This window comes from Engystomops pustulosus, chromosome 3, assembly GCF_040894005.1.
Source record: "Engystomops pustulosus chromosome 3, aEngPut4.maternal, whole genome shotgun sequence".
Classification (NCBI taxonomy): domain Eukaryota; kingdom Metazoa; phylum Chordata; class Amphibia; order Anura; family Leptodactylidae; genus Engystomops; species Engystomops pustulosus.
The window spans coordinates 101,702,765-101,719,412 of record NC_092413.1 but is presented as its reverse complement, the minus strand read 5'-3'; the positions used below and the strand labels follow the sequence as shown (position 1 = coordinate 101,719,412).

The 16,648-nt window shown below is 42.9% G+C and overlaps 1 protein-coding gene across 1 annotated transcript; it reads right to left on the bottom strand.

The window, feature by feature from the left end:
• Positions 1–2,681: 2,681 nt before the first annotated feature.
• On the bottom strand, positions 2,682–6,346 carry LOC140122861 (uncharacterized). Its single transcript, XM_072144106.1, has 4 exons — positions 5,363–6,346; positions 3,704–4,378; positions 3,502–3,617; positions 2,682–3,103 (listed from the first exon to the last, which is right to left on the bottom strand). Exons 1-4 carry the CDS (start codon positions 6,344–6,346, stop codon positions 3,073–3,075), a joined length of 1,806 nt encoding a protein of 601 aa, XP_072000207.1. The 3' UTR covers positions 2,682–3,072.
• Positions 6,347–16,648: the final 10,302 nt, after the last annotated feature.

The following is a 16,648-nucleotide window of genomic DNA, read 5'->3' as shown; positions in this document are numbered from 1 at the left end:
CTGGGCATTTTTTAGGGGGCATTGAGTGTAACGCCTTTGCTAATTCATACTCAGTGAAGGGGCGTACTAATTGAATTGAATCATCTGAAGCTATCTTTCGAAGGGTGCAGGAAAAATATAAATATTTTCATTTTTGCCTGTAATGAACCCTCAAAGGAATTGCAGTATGGGGCTTGGGGGATGTCATTATAAAAATCTCTGCAAACTTCTGGCATTTGGGGGGTCTCTGTTATTCATGTAGCCCACCCTGTCACAATCTCAGAAAAAAAAAAATTTCTCTCTGGCTACATAGAAAGGAGGACATCATGTTTAAATCAGGGAGATTTTCACTGACCTCTATGTTCAAAAAGTCTTTCACTTGGTTCCTCAATTGAGTTAACTCAGTAAAGCATAAAGCTGATCAGGTATTTTTGTGCTCCGATTCTAAAGCTGATTTCTTTGAGAACAGGTCATCACGTTCGGCCTGCTGGACACTTTCCACATAAGTGCTCAGATAGATAAGTTCCTCTCTGATTAGCATCTTGTGAGTGTCCCACTGTGCGGATGAAAGCCTATAAAGGGTTCGAATTTCGGAGATGCATCGATCTATGAGGAGCTTAATTTAAATATTTGAGTGGATGTGATATTAAGGTCTCATTTAGACACCAGCACCATTCACCTTTAGGGCTAGTGTTAGATCTGCACCCACTGTCAGCAGTCCCTCTGAGAAAGATAACATTTGTAGGGTCTGGGTGATCCATGAAATTTGGCCTGTGTTTGGCGTGTACAGATTTGCCCACGTGATTATTTCCTATTTTCTCTTTAATCTCCCCTAAGTTTAGATACTATTTGGAATGATATCATTTTGTGGAAGCCCACACTGACTCCAAGGAAGATCTCTCAAAAGTGCTATGGAACCAAATATTGTTGTCTTCAGTTGGAATGAGGATGCTCCCAGACTTAAAGTGGGTTTCTTGTATTATATTTTTTTTTGATAATATTTTTTTTTACCTCTTCAGAAGAAAGAGAAGTTAGTGTTTGCAAGTGCCACCCAGACCCCTTACATTGTGAGAAATAACTTTTTCCAGCTATTAAATTATCAGCCATTAAAGCACAAAACAGAAAAAAGTATTAGCAAAACATACAGTAAAACATCAGCATTACTATTGGGTGACATAAGAAGCCCATTTCTGGAAGAAGAGTAAACTCCGCACCCACGTATGATAGGGTGAGTTCTGTGGAGCTATAGGAATGGGGGGGCAAAGCAGGTGGGGGGGGGGTCGAAAAGGTAAGAAGGGGGGACAGACAATTGGGATATGTAATGGAGAAGGGGGAATAATCAAGGGAGGAGGGGGAAAAGAAGGAGAGGGGTGGAGGGCTCCCCTCACCCGATGCCGACATATACTTACTTTGCTCTGTTTTTCTGGAGCCACCTGCTGTTGTCCTAGGGGAGTCCCTGTTCACAGGTCAACCAAGATATATAGAATCAATACCAAAAAAAGAATAACCACTACATGAGTTACGTGTCCATATACTAAAAACGAAACACAATACCGACAATAGTAATCAGGACCATATTCACCAAAAAATCACAATACATGAGACAATGACATGCAACTAATCAATATTTATTTATTATTCACACAAGGTACCAAAAAGGACAACACAATTAAAAACATCACTAAAATACACAACAACAAGCACTCATAAGCGGTGGTGGTAAAAGGTAACACAATTAAACCACAATAGGTATAGAGTTAAATATACAGAGTACAGTATATGCCTTCATTATAGTGTCCAGACCCAATAGTCATTATGCCCAAAAAACAAGAGGGCATTAGTTGTACAAAGGCCTACCACTCTACCGAGACAACTTACTATAACCACCACCGCAGCACCCCGACGTACGTTTCGCCGTCGCTTCCTCAAGGGCATGTGCTGCAGTAGGGCAGGAGAAGAGTATATGTGGCAGGGGGACCGCCCACAAGTTGTACAAAGGCCAATGATACCGCTTAGCATATCCATAATAATTACCTTAATGAGCAAAGATTAGGTCGACTGTGGGTATAGGCGCGCTGGTCCGGTCGCCACGCACGCCCCAGGCCATCCAGACCCAGACCGCCAGAAGACGCATGGCGCGCATCATTAGCGCGTCATCGTCAACCGGAAGTGTGAACCGGAAGTCCGGACCGCGCATGCGCGCCGGAACAGCGCGCCTCAGTCGTCCATATTAGAATAGGGCAACCTGGGAACAAACCATAGGTAAGTATACCTCATAGGTAATAGAACAGTTGGCAGGACAAATTGTATTTGCGCATACCATCAATGTTGCTACGAATATAGAATATAAACATTATATTAAATTAGTGTCCATATTGTGCATAATATACCAATAAGTGACAAAAATAAAGTGCTGGTGATGTAGTGATAAATAAATAGGTGAAAAACAAAAAACAGAAAACACCGTGATGTGAAAAAGAGGATACGAAATAGATATATAATAAAGTGAGTCTTTATTGCTGGAAAAAGTATTATCACATTGACCAAACTAGTGTGAAGATATACAGGTAAAAAATATATATAATATATGTAATGTGTGTGGGACTAGAATATAGAAAGTGAATTATGATGCCACTATATTAAATATGGCCTGATATCCACAGGCTACAAGCGTGAATAGAATGTGTGTACCGCTGAATTAATAAAAATTGTTGCATGAAATTGCATAAAAATAAATTATGTGAATCCCAAGATTAGTACAAGAAATTGCATATACAATGCCAGTGTGAAATAAAGTGCTGTAGTGCAATATGTAATAGAACAAGGAACCTATGTGTAGAAATACCTAGGAACATGAGAGAGGCATTTTATGTGTCCATTGTATGTGAAATTATGCACCCATTATATAGATGCACATAAAATTGGAATAAAAAGTGAGCAACAAAGGGGGTTGACATAAAACATGCCAGATTTAGACAGATAAAACATCCCCATGAGGAAACAACTTGAACGCGATCCAGTGTTGAGAGGATTCTCCGAGATCGTCTACGGAAATCATCGGCCATTGTTCAAATGATGATGTCACCATATTTCTCAAGGTAGCCATATGTCCACCATCGTATCTCTAAACAATAAGACAATAAGACAATCTAAGGTCACGTAAAAAGATACCACAAAATATGTTATGGCCCTATATTGCACATATACTTCTCCAATGTGCCAACATTATAGATGTTATCAAACACACAATTAAAAACCGGACCACTGGCTACAATTAATAGTATGGGGAAAATGACAGTTTTTCATTTAGGCCCAATGGGGACGTGGTGGCCAATTTCACTATCCATTTAAGTTCAATTCTTTCCAATTTCTTAAAAACGTCACCTCCTCGAGTACCCAAGATAATTTTGTCTATGCCAAATGCCCACAAATCTTGCCATCTGCTCTCATGGCACTCAAAAAAATGCTTTGGAACTGGTTTGAGTTTAGATATTTTTTCTAAGTCAGTAGGTTGGAGCTTACCCGCTGATCGGATGTCCCTGATGTGTTCTTGAAGTCGGACTCTCAATTCCCTCGTGGTCATGCCCACATACATGAGTCCACATGGGCATTGGATGATATAGACCACCCCCGTAGTGCTGCAATTAATGAAATGAACGATGTTAAAATTTCTCTGTCCATCAGAATCATGAAAGGTCTTAGTTTTCACAATTTGTGGACATACCGAACAGTGTCCACATGAATGAGACCCCCAGTCAGGACCTTTCGATCCGAAGATGTAGTTTCGGACTGTAGGAGACGGATAATGGCTTCTCACCAGAGTATCGCCAATAGTGTTCGCTCTTCTTGATGTTACCTGTGGCACTTCAGCTAGATGTTTTTTGACCTCCGGATCTGATAACAGGATTGGCCAAAAGCGTTTAAAAATCATGTTCATCTCCCTCCATTGAGCATTATAGGGGGTGATAATTCTTACCTTGTTGTCAACTGTCCGATTACGATTCTGGACAAACAAGTCCCTTCGGTCTGTGGATTTGGCTCGTGTGTAGCCCCTCTCTATATCGATGTCACGATATCCTCTTTGTTTAAAACGTGCTTTGAGTGTCAAAGATTCTCTCTCAAAGTTACTCGATGTGTCACAAATTCGGCGTGCCCTCAAAAATTGGCCTGTTGGGATAGATCGCACTGTATGGGCAGGATGAAAGGATCTCGCGTGTAGGAGGGCATTGACAGATGTTTCTTTGCGATAAACTGTTGTATTCAGGCGGCCATTAGTTTGGACAAGGATCTGGATATCCAAGAATTCCATATGTTCTTGACTGATATTGTTTGTAAGTCGGATGTTAAGGTTGTTGGTATTAAGATCTTCCAGAAATCGATCCAGATCCGTCCTTGTGCCCTGCCAAATAAAGAGAATATCATCTATGAAACGCATCCATGAGATGACTTGTCCACATGCCCTGTCCATAGCCTCTTGGACCTGATTTCTTTCCCAAAAGCCTAAAAACAAGTTCGCGTATGAGGGGGCACAAGTGGCCCCCATAGCCGTCCCCCTGGTTTGTATAAAATACCGATCTTTGAAGAGGAAATAATTATGGTCTAATATGAATCTTATTAGCACCATCAGGAATGTTGTCAGGTCATCATCAAGTTCGCGAATGTTTAGAAAATATTTCACCGCTGCGATCCCCAAGTCATGGGCTATACAAGTGTAAAGTCCCTCGACGTCGCATGAGACCAGAAACATGTCCGGTTCCAATATGACATCATCCAATCGTTGTAACACATCGGTGGAGTCACGAATATATGAGGGGAGTTCCTCCACACAAGGACGCAGGTAAAAGTCCACGAATCTGCAAATGGGCTCACACAAACCTCCACAGCCTGACACTATCGGGCGACCAGGTGGTGTTATGGCATCCTTATGTACCTTTGGTAAAAGGTATAAGGTGGGTGTTATGGGGAAATCCACTTCTAAGCCCTTACGGATCCTAGGTGGAATGATACGTTTATCCAAGGCTGTGTCCAGAATTTGGACCAACTCATTTTTGAACACATCAGTAGGATTTCCAGATAATTGTCTATAACACTCCTGTTGATTCAATTGTCTGAAGGCTTCTGCTTCATACATAGCAATCGGCCACACTACCACGTTACCCCCTTTGTCGGCGGGTTTAAATACCACCTCTTTCATATTCTTTAACTCACGTAAGGCCTGACGCTGGCCACGTGTTAAGTTATCAAACTGACGAGTCTGAGATAGTTTACGCAACTCATCCGTGACCATCTTCACAAACATCTCTATCTCTGGACTCGTTGAAAAGGGGGGGCACGTGGTGGATTTAGGTCTGATTTGAGTAGGAAATTTCACAGGGTTACTTACCCCAGATTCATCTTGTTCTTGTAAAAGCGATTCTAATACCCTGAGTGTTTCCAGGTCTTCCGGGGCTGTAATAGAACAAGAATTATCAGTAGTATTGCTACTAAAATGTTTTTTCCATAGCAGTTTCCGGGCAAACAGATACACATCTTTAATTACCGTAAAATCATCAAATACAGCCACAGGACTAAAATTCAGCCCCAATGACAAGAGAGAGAGTTGGTCAGATGTCAATATGATATTTGAAAGGTTAATTACCTTCAACTTCCCACTCATGGTTTCCTGTTGGTTGTTATATTTCCGTTTCATCGGAGTTCCCCGATTTTGCTGTGATAGGGGTCTCCATCCAGACTGTCCTTCTGCTACAGAGCTTGAAGAATCCGAGGCTACCGTATCAATTGAGGTTGTTGATCCCGACCTCCTTATTGGACGTGATGGATGTACACGTTGCCATCGATATGCACGTTGTTTTTGAAAATCCTCCATATCCCTGTGGAATTTCTTAGTCTTCACTGCCTGCGTATCTTTTTCCCACTTCAAACATTCATTATTCAAATCTTGTTCGAACTTACTCAAATTGTCTGGTGACAATAAGAGTTTTATTTTATCTTGCATGGCGGCTAGTTCAAGTTCAATGTTTTCTAATTTCTTTTTTTCAATGCCAATCAGAATCTCAATAAAGGTGCGGGAACAGGTGTTGCATGTTTCCTCCCACCGTTTTCTGATTATCTCGTCATCCAATGCAAATGAGGGGTACACCTGTACCCTAAGGCCTCTGGGTACCAGGTCTTTAGCCAAGTACTGCTCCAATGCAGCCTTGTTCCACCATATTTTGATCCGTTTTTTTAGAAGGTTTTTTAGAGAAGTTTGGGCCTCCTTAGTCTCATCATTCCCTGATCTAGAGCCTTGTGAGTCACAATTAAAAACTTGGGTCAACCAAGATATATAGAGGCTGAATTCCCAGGAGCACCCATGAAGTGGAGACATCCGCCAGTGTTTGGTGATAGAGAGCCCAAATGCCTATAACCACCTAAATGGAAGCAGCCTAAGAAGGTTCCTTTTTTGCAGGGGGACAGTGGCAAAATGCTGGAACAGTAAAATAATAAGAGAATAGCAAATATGGCGTTTGCAGCAGCTGGCAGTTGGTCATGCTCAGCATTTTCCAGGAGGCCTCTAAAGTTGATATTTTGCCTGTGGCTTCTGTCCTCTTGCTCATTTACTATTAATAATGCCAAATTGATAAGATTGTAGTGAGTAAGGAGAAACCCTCTTTTGCTGAAAGTCCCTTGATCTGCTTCCACTGTTCTCCATGTGTTCCACATGGTGGCCCAGATGTTTAATGTTAGTCATTATTGCCGCCAAGTCCTAAAGGATTTAGTGCTTGGAAGAGGTTCTTCTTGATAAATACTCTCGAGTTTGGTGCAGATATAGCGCTGCTTCCGGTATCAGACAGTTTGTTTGTGCTTTCAGCTTCCGACTTTTATAGGCAAGGTAATGAGCTTTTTTGAAAGGTATCACTCCAAGTCTTCTTGATTTCTCCCCAGTTTTAGGGAGCTAGAAGTCTTATTAGCTCTTTCTTTAATAGATTTGCCCATTGCAAGCTACTTAATGCTACTTAATGTTGCATGTGCTGAGGTCCAAGCCAGTTGCTGTGAGGAGCTGAGACTCATGCATCCATCGCTGAAGACGACCAAGCTCCCTTGAGTTATGTATGCATTTCATTACATTGCATTTAATTACAGTATTCAGACAGTTCAAGGATCTATCAGTCAAACAGGCACAAGCTTGGTGGACTAAGAATACACTTCAACAATATCTTTCTCAAAATCTAATCTCTAGGGGGGGTCTTACAGTGTCTCTGTTCCCAAACTATGAGCTTAGCAACCCTGAATAGAAACAGAGATGGGAGGCAACATTAACTCAATGTTCTCGGTCACTTATGCACATTTTAATAGAAGACGAGACACAGAAACTAAACAAACTTGAGATAGAGATAACAAACATATCTAAAGAGTTGGAAATATTTAAGGGGGTAGAGTCATATGATGCTAAGTTCCAAAATACCCTTATACTAATTGACAAGATTGAAAATAAGGTAAAGGAAAAGAAAAGATGGAAATACATCAGAGATCAGAGAGACTTTAAAGCAGGGAATATCTACAATTGGGATATCAAAGTGACAAATTCCCTTCCAACTAGAAGGAGACCTAGACGACCACCACAAGGAAACAGGGAGACAGGATCAGAACTCAGTGACTCCTCCACGTGCGACACAGAAGCAGAAACTGACATCCCCACTACAAGTGACAGTCAACCCCACGCGAATAACAGTGCTGGGACAAGACCGAATAATTAACCACTTTTTTTTACGGGACAGGCAGAAATGGGGATACGAAAACAGGGGGACACAAGCACAAACTTGGAACGCACGAGGGAGAAAAAATAGAGATGGAGTCAGAACAGTTAGCTGGTTGCATGCAAATAATCAATCTTTCACGGCATGTTCTAACAGGGGCTCAAACCTCTGTCCTAAAGAAGGGTTTTAATTTCTGCATCAGTACACCACTAAAAAAATTTGAACTAATAAAAGACTTGCACCTGTTTGGGAGAAAACAGTTTTACAAAAAACTGTTCCTGAATAAGGAAACAGAACCCACCCCTTAAATTTCACACAAGATGAGGAAATTCTACGTATTCTTGAAGAACTGGCAGAGGAAACCACTGCCACTTCCAGGGTAGGGCCTCTTGACGAAGTACAGGAGTCTAGGAATACGCTAAACCCTAAATTGAGATCCAAATCCAAGACGATTCCCTCCTTTGAGTCATGCCCTCCTATTAAAATCTTTGTTGAAATGGTCTCTAGGGATATAGAGAGACTAGATAACCGAATCCACAATTTTAACATTACTAACAAAGAACATCAGGCCCTAGAGGAATTAAAAAAATGGGATGACGTTATTTTCAAACAATCAGACAAAGGGGGAATATAGTTATCTGGCCACAGGAAGCCTATATTAAAGAAGCCAAAAGGTAATTTCTCAATAAACAATGCTATAAACACCTATGGAGTGATCCTACTAAAGATTTCTTAATAAAGTACCAAAACCATCTGATCAAAGGCTGGCAGAGCAGAGCCATATCCACTCAGGAGAGGAATTTTCTCTCGGTCAGGCACCCAAAAGTGGCAACATTTTATATGTTGCCCAAAGTTCACAAGGACCTCAATTTTCCACCTGGGAGGCCCATTATGTCGGGTATTGGGTGCCTGACCGAGAAATTAAGTCAATGGTTGGATAATGAACTTAAACACTATATCCTTAATTTGTCTTCGTTCACAAGGGGCACGATGCAGATACTTAAAGACCTAGAAGGGGTACGGAAACAGGGGGACACAAGCACAAACTTGGAACGCACGAGGGAGCAGTGGCCCTCAAAGAACGTCTACGACAAAGACAGTATTCGGGACGCTCCATAAAGAAGGCATATAACGTCGCACTTCATACTGACAGATCATCCTTATTACAGGTGAAGACAAAAACGGCGGATTCAAAATTCAGGTTCATAACCACCCTACATAATAAATGGGGTGAAATGAACAATATCATGAACCGTCATTTGGGGATTCTCACCCTGGACCCAAAATTATAGGCAATAGAATACTGTGTGCATACAGGAAGGGTTCCTCTATAGGAAATGTACTGGTGCAGAGTAATTTCTGCAAGACCAAGAAAGATGGATGCCACAAATACGCAGGCTTTTATCCTTGCGGTCTATGTATGGCATGACAAGTACTGATTAGAAAGACAGCTTTATGGTCACAGACACGACATCAAGGAACACATAACTTGTTCCTCATCTGGAGTGATCTGTGTCCTCCAATGTCCCTGCAACCTATTGTATGTAGGGAAAACTATCCGAAAATTGAGAATAAGATTTAGAGAACATCTATATTCGATAAGAAATTATGACAAAATGCAGAGAGAAGCCTTAAAACAAAACAAACCACTCCAGCCAACACCTATTGCAGAACATTTAAAAAAAATGCCACAATTGTAATTCTAGAGGCCTTAAGGGCTGGGCGATCACCCAGATAACATTGGGGATCAGAGGTGCAGACTTGGGACAATATGCTTCTCCAAAGGGTGGTCATTAATGGCACATTCTCAGATTGGGTTGATGTTACCAGTGGAGTGCCACAGGGGTCAGTATTGGGGCCACTTCTTTTTAATATTTTTATTAATGACCTTGTAGTGGGTTTACACAGTCAAGTTTCAATATTTGCAGATGATACTAAGCTGTGTAAAGTTATAAATACTGAGGTCGATAGTTTAGCATTACAGAGGGATCTGTGGAAGCTTGAGGAGTGGGCAGAGAAATGGTTGATGAGGTTTAATGTAGATAAATGTAAAGTTATGCACTTGGGCCATGGTAACAAAAAGTATAATTATGTTCTAAACAGTCAATTACTTAGTAAAACTGAAGCTGAAAAGGACTTGGGGGTATTGGTGGATGGTAAACTTAATTTTAGTGACCAGAGCCAGGCGGCTGCTGCTAAAGCAAATAAAATAATGGGATGTATCAAGAGAGGAATAGATTCTCATGATAAAGACATAGTTTTGCCCTTATACAAATCCCTGGTCAGACCACACATGGAATATTGTGTACAGTTTTGGGCACCAGTGTATAAAAAGGATATAGTAGAGCTGGAACGGGTGCAGAGGAGAGCTACCAGGATTATTAGGGGAATGGGGGAACTAGAATACACTGACAGATTACAAAATTTGGGATTATTCAGTTTAGAAAAAAGACGACTGAGGGGAGACCTCATTACAATGTACAAATACCTGAATGGACAGTACAAGGATCTTTCCAAAGATCTTTTTATACCTAGGCCTGTGACCAGGACAAGGGGGCATCCTCTACGCCTAGAGGAGAGGCGATTTTACCATCAACATAGACAAAGGTTCTTTACTGTACGAGCAGTGAGACTATGGAACTCTCTGCCGCAGGAGGTTGTTATGGCGGACTCTATGTACATGTTCAAGAGAGGCCTGGATGACTTTCTGGAGAGAAAAAATATCACGGGTTATGGGGATAAAACATTTATTTAATTCTTAAAGGTTGGACTTGATGGACTTGCGTCTCCTTCCAGCCTTATATACTATGATACTATGAAAAGGAGAGTTTGTGGATATACAGGATGGGGAGCCTCAAACTCAGAGGCCTGAACGATAACTTCGGATTTGGATGTTTCCTTTAGAAGTTAACGTGGTATCCAATACCCATTGACATACTGGGGCAGATTTATCAAGCAGTCTGAAAGTCAGAATATTTCCAATTGCCCATGGCAACCAATCGCAGCTGCCCTTTAAAATATTCATGAGCACTGGTGAAATGAAAGCTGAGCTGTGATTGGTTGCCATGCAACTGGAAATATTCTGACTTTCAGACTGCTTGATAAATCTGCCCCAATGTCCGGTCAATATTGGTATTTTTTGGACCACGATTAGACGTAATGCCATAACCCAGTTTACACTGGGACGGTATTATGTTCTGCTAAAATTTCTTCAATACTGGGACAGAGGGGCCCCATCCTTCACCCGTTTAATCATACTTGACCTAATAACAGAAGTCTTCCTAACTATGATTACCAGACCCAATAAATACTGCACTTTTGTTATATTCTCCGTCTACTGACTCGCTGAACAATATGATTAACTTATTATTGGATTTAAAGTAAAGAAATATAGAACTCTAAGAAAAACAACATTGGGGGTCATTTACTAAGGGCCCGATTCACGGTTTCCCGACGTGTTACCCGAATATTTGAATTGCCCGGGATTTTGGTCCCTCGATCCGATTGTGTCGCATCGGCGCTGGCATGCACGCGACGGAAATTGGGGGGCGTGGACAAACGAAAACCCGACGGATTCGGAAAAACCGCCGCATTTTTTTAAAAAAAGTGTTGCTGGACTCAAGCTTACCTTCACAAGGAATAGGCCGGTGAACTCTAGTGCATTCCGGTGGGCCTCGGCGGACTTCAGCGCAGCAGCAACACCTGGTAGTCGGAGGAGCTACCTTAGTGAATCCCGGACGGACCCGAATCCACCGCAGAGAATGCGCCGCTGGATCGCGAAGGGACCGGGTAAGTAAATCTGTCCCATTATGTCTGTGCTGGACAACTGGCCATACCTGCTGTTTTGAAAATGCAGGATTGAAAAACCTCATTATTTAATTTTGCAAAGGATACCAACCTTGTTATGTTTCAATACATCCAATACATAATATTTATAATGTTTTAGCAGAACAGCTTCACTCTCGATACTGTGGGTTCGCATTGGGGTTCGCATTGGCTAGTTCAGCTGTCACTCTTGAATTTTTGCACAAAAGGTGCCCGAAACCCGGCTGCCCCCGCCACTAGAAGAAGCCGGGGAGACTCGGCGAAACAGCACTTTACCACCTGAGGTAGAGGATCCCATGGACTACTGGGCAGCCAAAATTGATGCATGGCCACAACTTGCAGAGTTTGCAGTAGAGAAGTTGTCCTGCCCGGCCAGTAGTGTGGCATCAGAGAGGGTGTTCAGTGTGGCGGGGGCCATCGTTACTCCCAGGAGAACCCGCTCGTCCAGTCGTAATGTGGAGAGACTGACCTTTGTCAAGATGAATCAGGCTTGGATCGGCCAGGATTTCAACTCACCAATGCCTAATGCATCAGATTAGATCAGCCATGACAACTCATCCAAACGTTGAGAAATGAGTCCGGGTTCTAACTACCTGCCTCAGCTACTATTCTGATGCTGCCACCCACCTGATGCTACCATCTTTACCAGGGACTGGAATTGTCTGTCACCTCCCCACTATATCATGGTGCCACTCTGCAGGCTCCTGCTGCTTCTGATGCCACCTTCACACTATATGATTGTGCCACTCTGCGGGCTCCTACTGCTGCTGCTTCTGATGCCGCCTTCACACTATATGATTGTGCCACTCTGTGGGCTCCTCCTGCTGCTGCTGCTACTGATGCCACCTTCACACTATATCATGGTGCCACTCTGTGGGCTCCTCCTGCTGCTGCTGCTTTTGATGCCACCAACACACTATATCATTGTGCCACTCTGCCGCTCTTGCTGCTTCTGATGCCACCTTTACACTATATCATTGTGCCACTCTGCGGGCTCCTGCTGCTTCTGATGCCACCAACACACTATATCATTGTGCCACTCTGTGGGCTCCTGCTGCTGCTCGTGCTACTGATGCCACCTTCACACTATATCATTGTGCCACTCTGCGGGCTCCTGCTGCTGCTGATGCCACCAATGCACTATATCATTGTGCCACTCTGCAGGCTCCTGCTGCTTCTGATGCCACCTTCAAACTATATCGTTGTGCCACTCTGCAGGCGCCTGCTGCTTCTGATGCCACCTTCACACTATATCATTGTGCCACTCTGTGGGCTCCTGCTGCTTCTCGTGCTACTGATGCCACCTTCACACTATATCATTGTGCCACTATGCGGGCTCCTGCTGCTGCTGATGCCACCAATGCACTATATCATTGTGCCACTCTGCAGGCTCCTGCTGCTTCTGATGCCACCTTCAAACTATATCGTTGTGCCACTCTGCAGGCGCCTGCTGCTTCTGATGCCACCTTCACACTATATCATTGTGCCACTCTGCGCACACCTGCTGCTTCTGATGCCACCTTCACACTATATCATTGTGCCATTCTGCAGGCTCCTGCTGCTTCTGATGCCACCTTCACACTATATCATTGTGCCACTCTGCAGGCTCCTGCTGCTTCTGATGCCACCTTCACACTATATGATTGGCTATCCCTGTTGCTGCCACCATGTTGCTGCCACCTGTGGGCTCCTGCTGCTGCTTCTGCTGCCGCCACCTCCACACTCTTATCATTGTGCCACTTTGTGGCCTACCATGTTTTCACCACCTCCATAATTTATCATTGTGCCACTCTGCAGCCTACTCATGCTGCTGCCAACTGACTGCTGTCTCCCTGGAACACCCTGTGATTTCCATAATGCTGTTTTCACCCACCATCACTCTATGACATTGCCACTATGTTTGGTTTTCCCCTTCATTTCATCTGTCAGAAGGATGAAAAGCTTCAGGATTGATAGCCAAAAGCAGGAGTGGATACAGAACGCAGAGGACATGCAAGTATCCCATTTGCTGCTCATTTCTATTCTGGATCAACTCCTGTTTGTTTTTGGCTTTAGCAATACTGATGGATAATTGACCGATTGAAAGAGGACACTGACGCGTGAAAAGAAGGGCAAAATGATCAGTGACGTCAATGCAAAATTACTGCCGACATCCTCTGCACTCTTTTGGGGGGCTTTCCACATGTATCCGCGTTTAACAGAACAGGTTCTGTCTTAATCTATGGAATCATCTGATGTCAGTGTAAAAAGAGTGCACTCTTTGATGTTATAGTGGGATCTTGGCCCTCAGCTCGGTCCTTTCGAGCTGGCACAGATGTTACCTTGTCAGGCTGTGTTCCCGCTTCGCTTATTTGGGGAAGTTGGCCTATGTAAGTGCACATAGAAGTGAAGAGTGAAGCGATTCTAAGAGCCACGGCTGTCATGTGCGTGTCATACTAAAACACAGCATTGCTTGAAGACCAAACCACGCTCCCTATGCATATTTAAACATGGTTCTACAACACCTTACAGCAGTGGTGGCGAACCCATGGCACGGGTGCCAGAGGTGGAACTCGGAGCCCTATTTTTGGGCACCCAAACCATCAACCATCAGTCGAAATAGAACTCAAAGAATCATCCTGCAGTCCCAGGAGACTCGAGAAATGCTGCTTTAAAGCAACACATTCTTGATTGCTTGGGACTGCAGGAAGAGGTGGAACATGTGGAAAATGGAGGATTATCTGTAGAGCTCCTCTAGGCCCCACATTTCTTCCTGTACAGGGGGACCATAGTGGCTAACATTAGTCAAACATTAGTCAAAATTTGCCCTTCTTCTTTCAACTGTTTTGTTGGCCTCAAGAGGCTGATATGATTGAAAGTTGTAGTAGAACAGGTAGCAATAAATTACTGCTTAAATTGCTGTGCTGGCACTTTTCAATAAATGAGTGTGTTTTGGTTGTAGTATGGGCACCCGGTCTCTAAAAGGTTTGCCATCACTGCCCTACAGGCTCTCTGCAGCCAGGAAATGCCTGTTTTTTAACGTGATTCGTTTTGATTCGATTCGGGTCGAATCAAATTTTTTCGAAAAATTCTGTGAATTGGAACGAAACGAATTTTAACAAATTCGCCCATCTCTAATTATTATCCATTAATATAAACCAAAATATAATGTAATGATATGTGCTTGATAAATTTGGGACTATGTTAGACATAGGAATTTGTATGCAAAATGAATGTTATAGTAAAACTATGAGAATTCAAATTGCATTAAATTGAGAAGATTGTTACAGTTTTTGGAATTCAAAGTCACTTAAGCACATTCCTCTACTGGTTTGGTAGAGCAGCTTTGATTAACATATGCATGAAGATCACCGATGCCTGAGGACAGCAATGTGCGAGTGGACTAATCCAAACATTCTCTTATGCATACAGAACTGGCCTCAGACATCCCTGGATACTGCATTCAATAGGGTGTTTAAAATACCTCTCTTATACATTTTATTTCTGAAGCTCCTTGGCTACAATTATTTTTCTCCTCTTTCTACAGAAAAATAGTATTAAAGAGGATGACACATGTTTCAATGTGTTTCAAAGGAACATGGCAATGATGTTCCTCACTGTAATGATGTAGTGTTCCTCACTGTATGGCTGTAGTGTTCCTCACTGTATGGGGGTAGTGTTCCTCACTGTATGGCGGTAGTGTCCCTCACTGTGTGGCGGTAGGGTTCCTCACTGTATGGCGGTAGGGTTCCTCACTGTATGGCGGTATTCTTCACTGAATGGAGGTAGGGTTCCTCACTGTATGGCGGTAGTGTTCCATACTGTATGGCTGTATTCTTCACTGAATGTAGGTAGTGTTCCTCACTGTATGGCGGTAGTGATCCTCAATGTATGGGGGTAGTGTTCCTCACTGGATGGCGGTAGTGTTCCTCACTGTATGGTGGTAGTGTTCCTCACTGTATGGGGGTAGTATTCCTCACTGTATGGAGTAAGTGTTCCTCACTGTATGGGGGTAGTGTCCCTCACTGTATGGGGGTAGTATTCCTCACTGTATGGCGGTAGTGTTCCTCACTGTATGGGGGTAGTGTTCCTCACAGTATGGCGGTAGTGTTTCTCACTGTATGGAGTAAGTGTTCCTCACTGTATGGGGGTAGTGTCCCTCACTGTAAAAGGGTTGTGTTCCTCACTATGATCACACATTGTAATGAACAGTTTATACCGAGGCAGCCTCGGGTCTTCGTAAGACCTAAGGCTGTCATGGCGATGAATAGCCGCTCCCCGATGACGTCTCGGGGAGCTACAATCCCCGTCAAGATGGCGGCGCCCATGTGCCATCATTCATTTGAAGCTGCCGGCAGCTCTGCCGGCGGTGATCTGTGGGTTAACACCCGCGATTGGTGCTGGCACCGAACACGGGTGTTACCGGTAAGCCTTTGCTGAAAAGACTTACTGGCTATGGAGAGGGCTCAGCTCGTCACATCGTGATTTGATATGATTCGATTTTGGTCGAATCAAACTTTATCTGAAAATTCGGCAAACCTGGTTGAATCAAATTTAGAAAAATTCACCCATCTCTACTCATTGGCCTAAAAAATCTCCTTTAAAGTCAAGTGAAAATGAACAGAGAAGATTCAGATTTAGTGGTTGTAGGGGAGTGTCACTATAGAAGCCCTTATCTTCATCTGTAAGATCCCATCAGACTTATAGTACAGTAATCTGGATACAGGCAGTTAAAGAAATAGCTTGAAATGTGAGATAAAGAAACAGATCCAGTTCCTTCCTATTACTTTAACTGATTGCATCTCCAAGAATATTTACTTTTTACTTTAGTATTTAGAACTTTTTAATATCTTTTTGATATCATAGGCTAGATAAGAATCTCATCTTTCAGATCACAACAGGCATGCATAGTAGGACACTAGATCTTTATCTGAAGCATGCATTACTAATCTTCTCAGCGTATTTGCATATGACTTTAGAAGTCATTTTATATAGGTAAACTTGTGAGACCTAACACAAAAGTAGAACTGCCTGAAAGGAGGGGGCTGGTCGTTTAGTGGTGTTAAAGCTGCAAACAGAATATTTAAACTAAAAACCAGAACACACAGGGAATTGAACTGAAAAGTGAG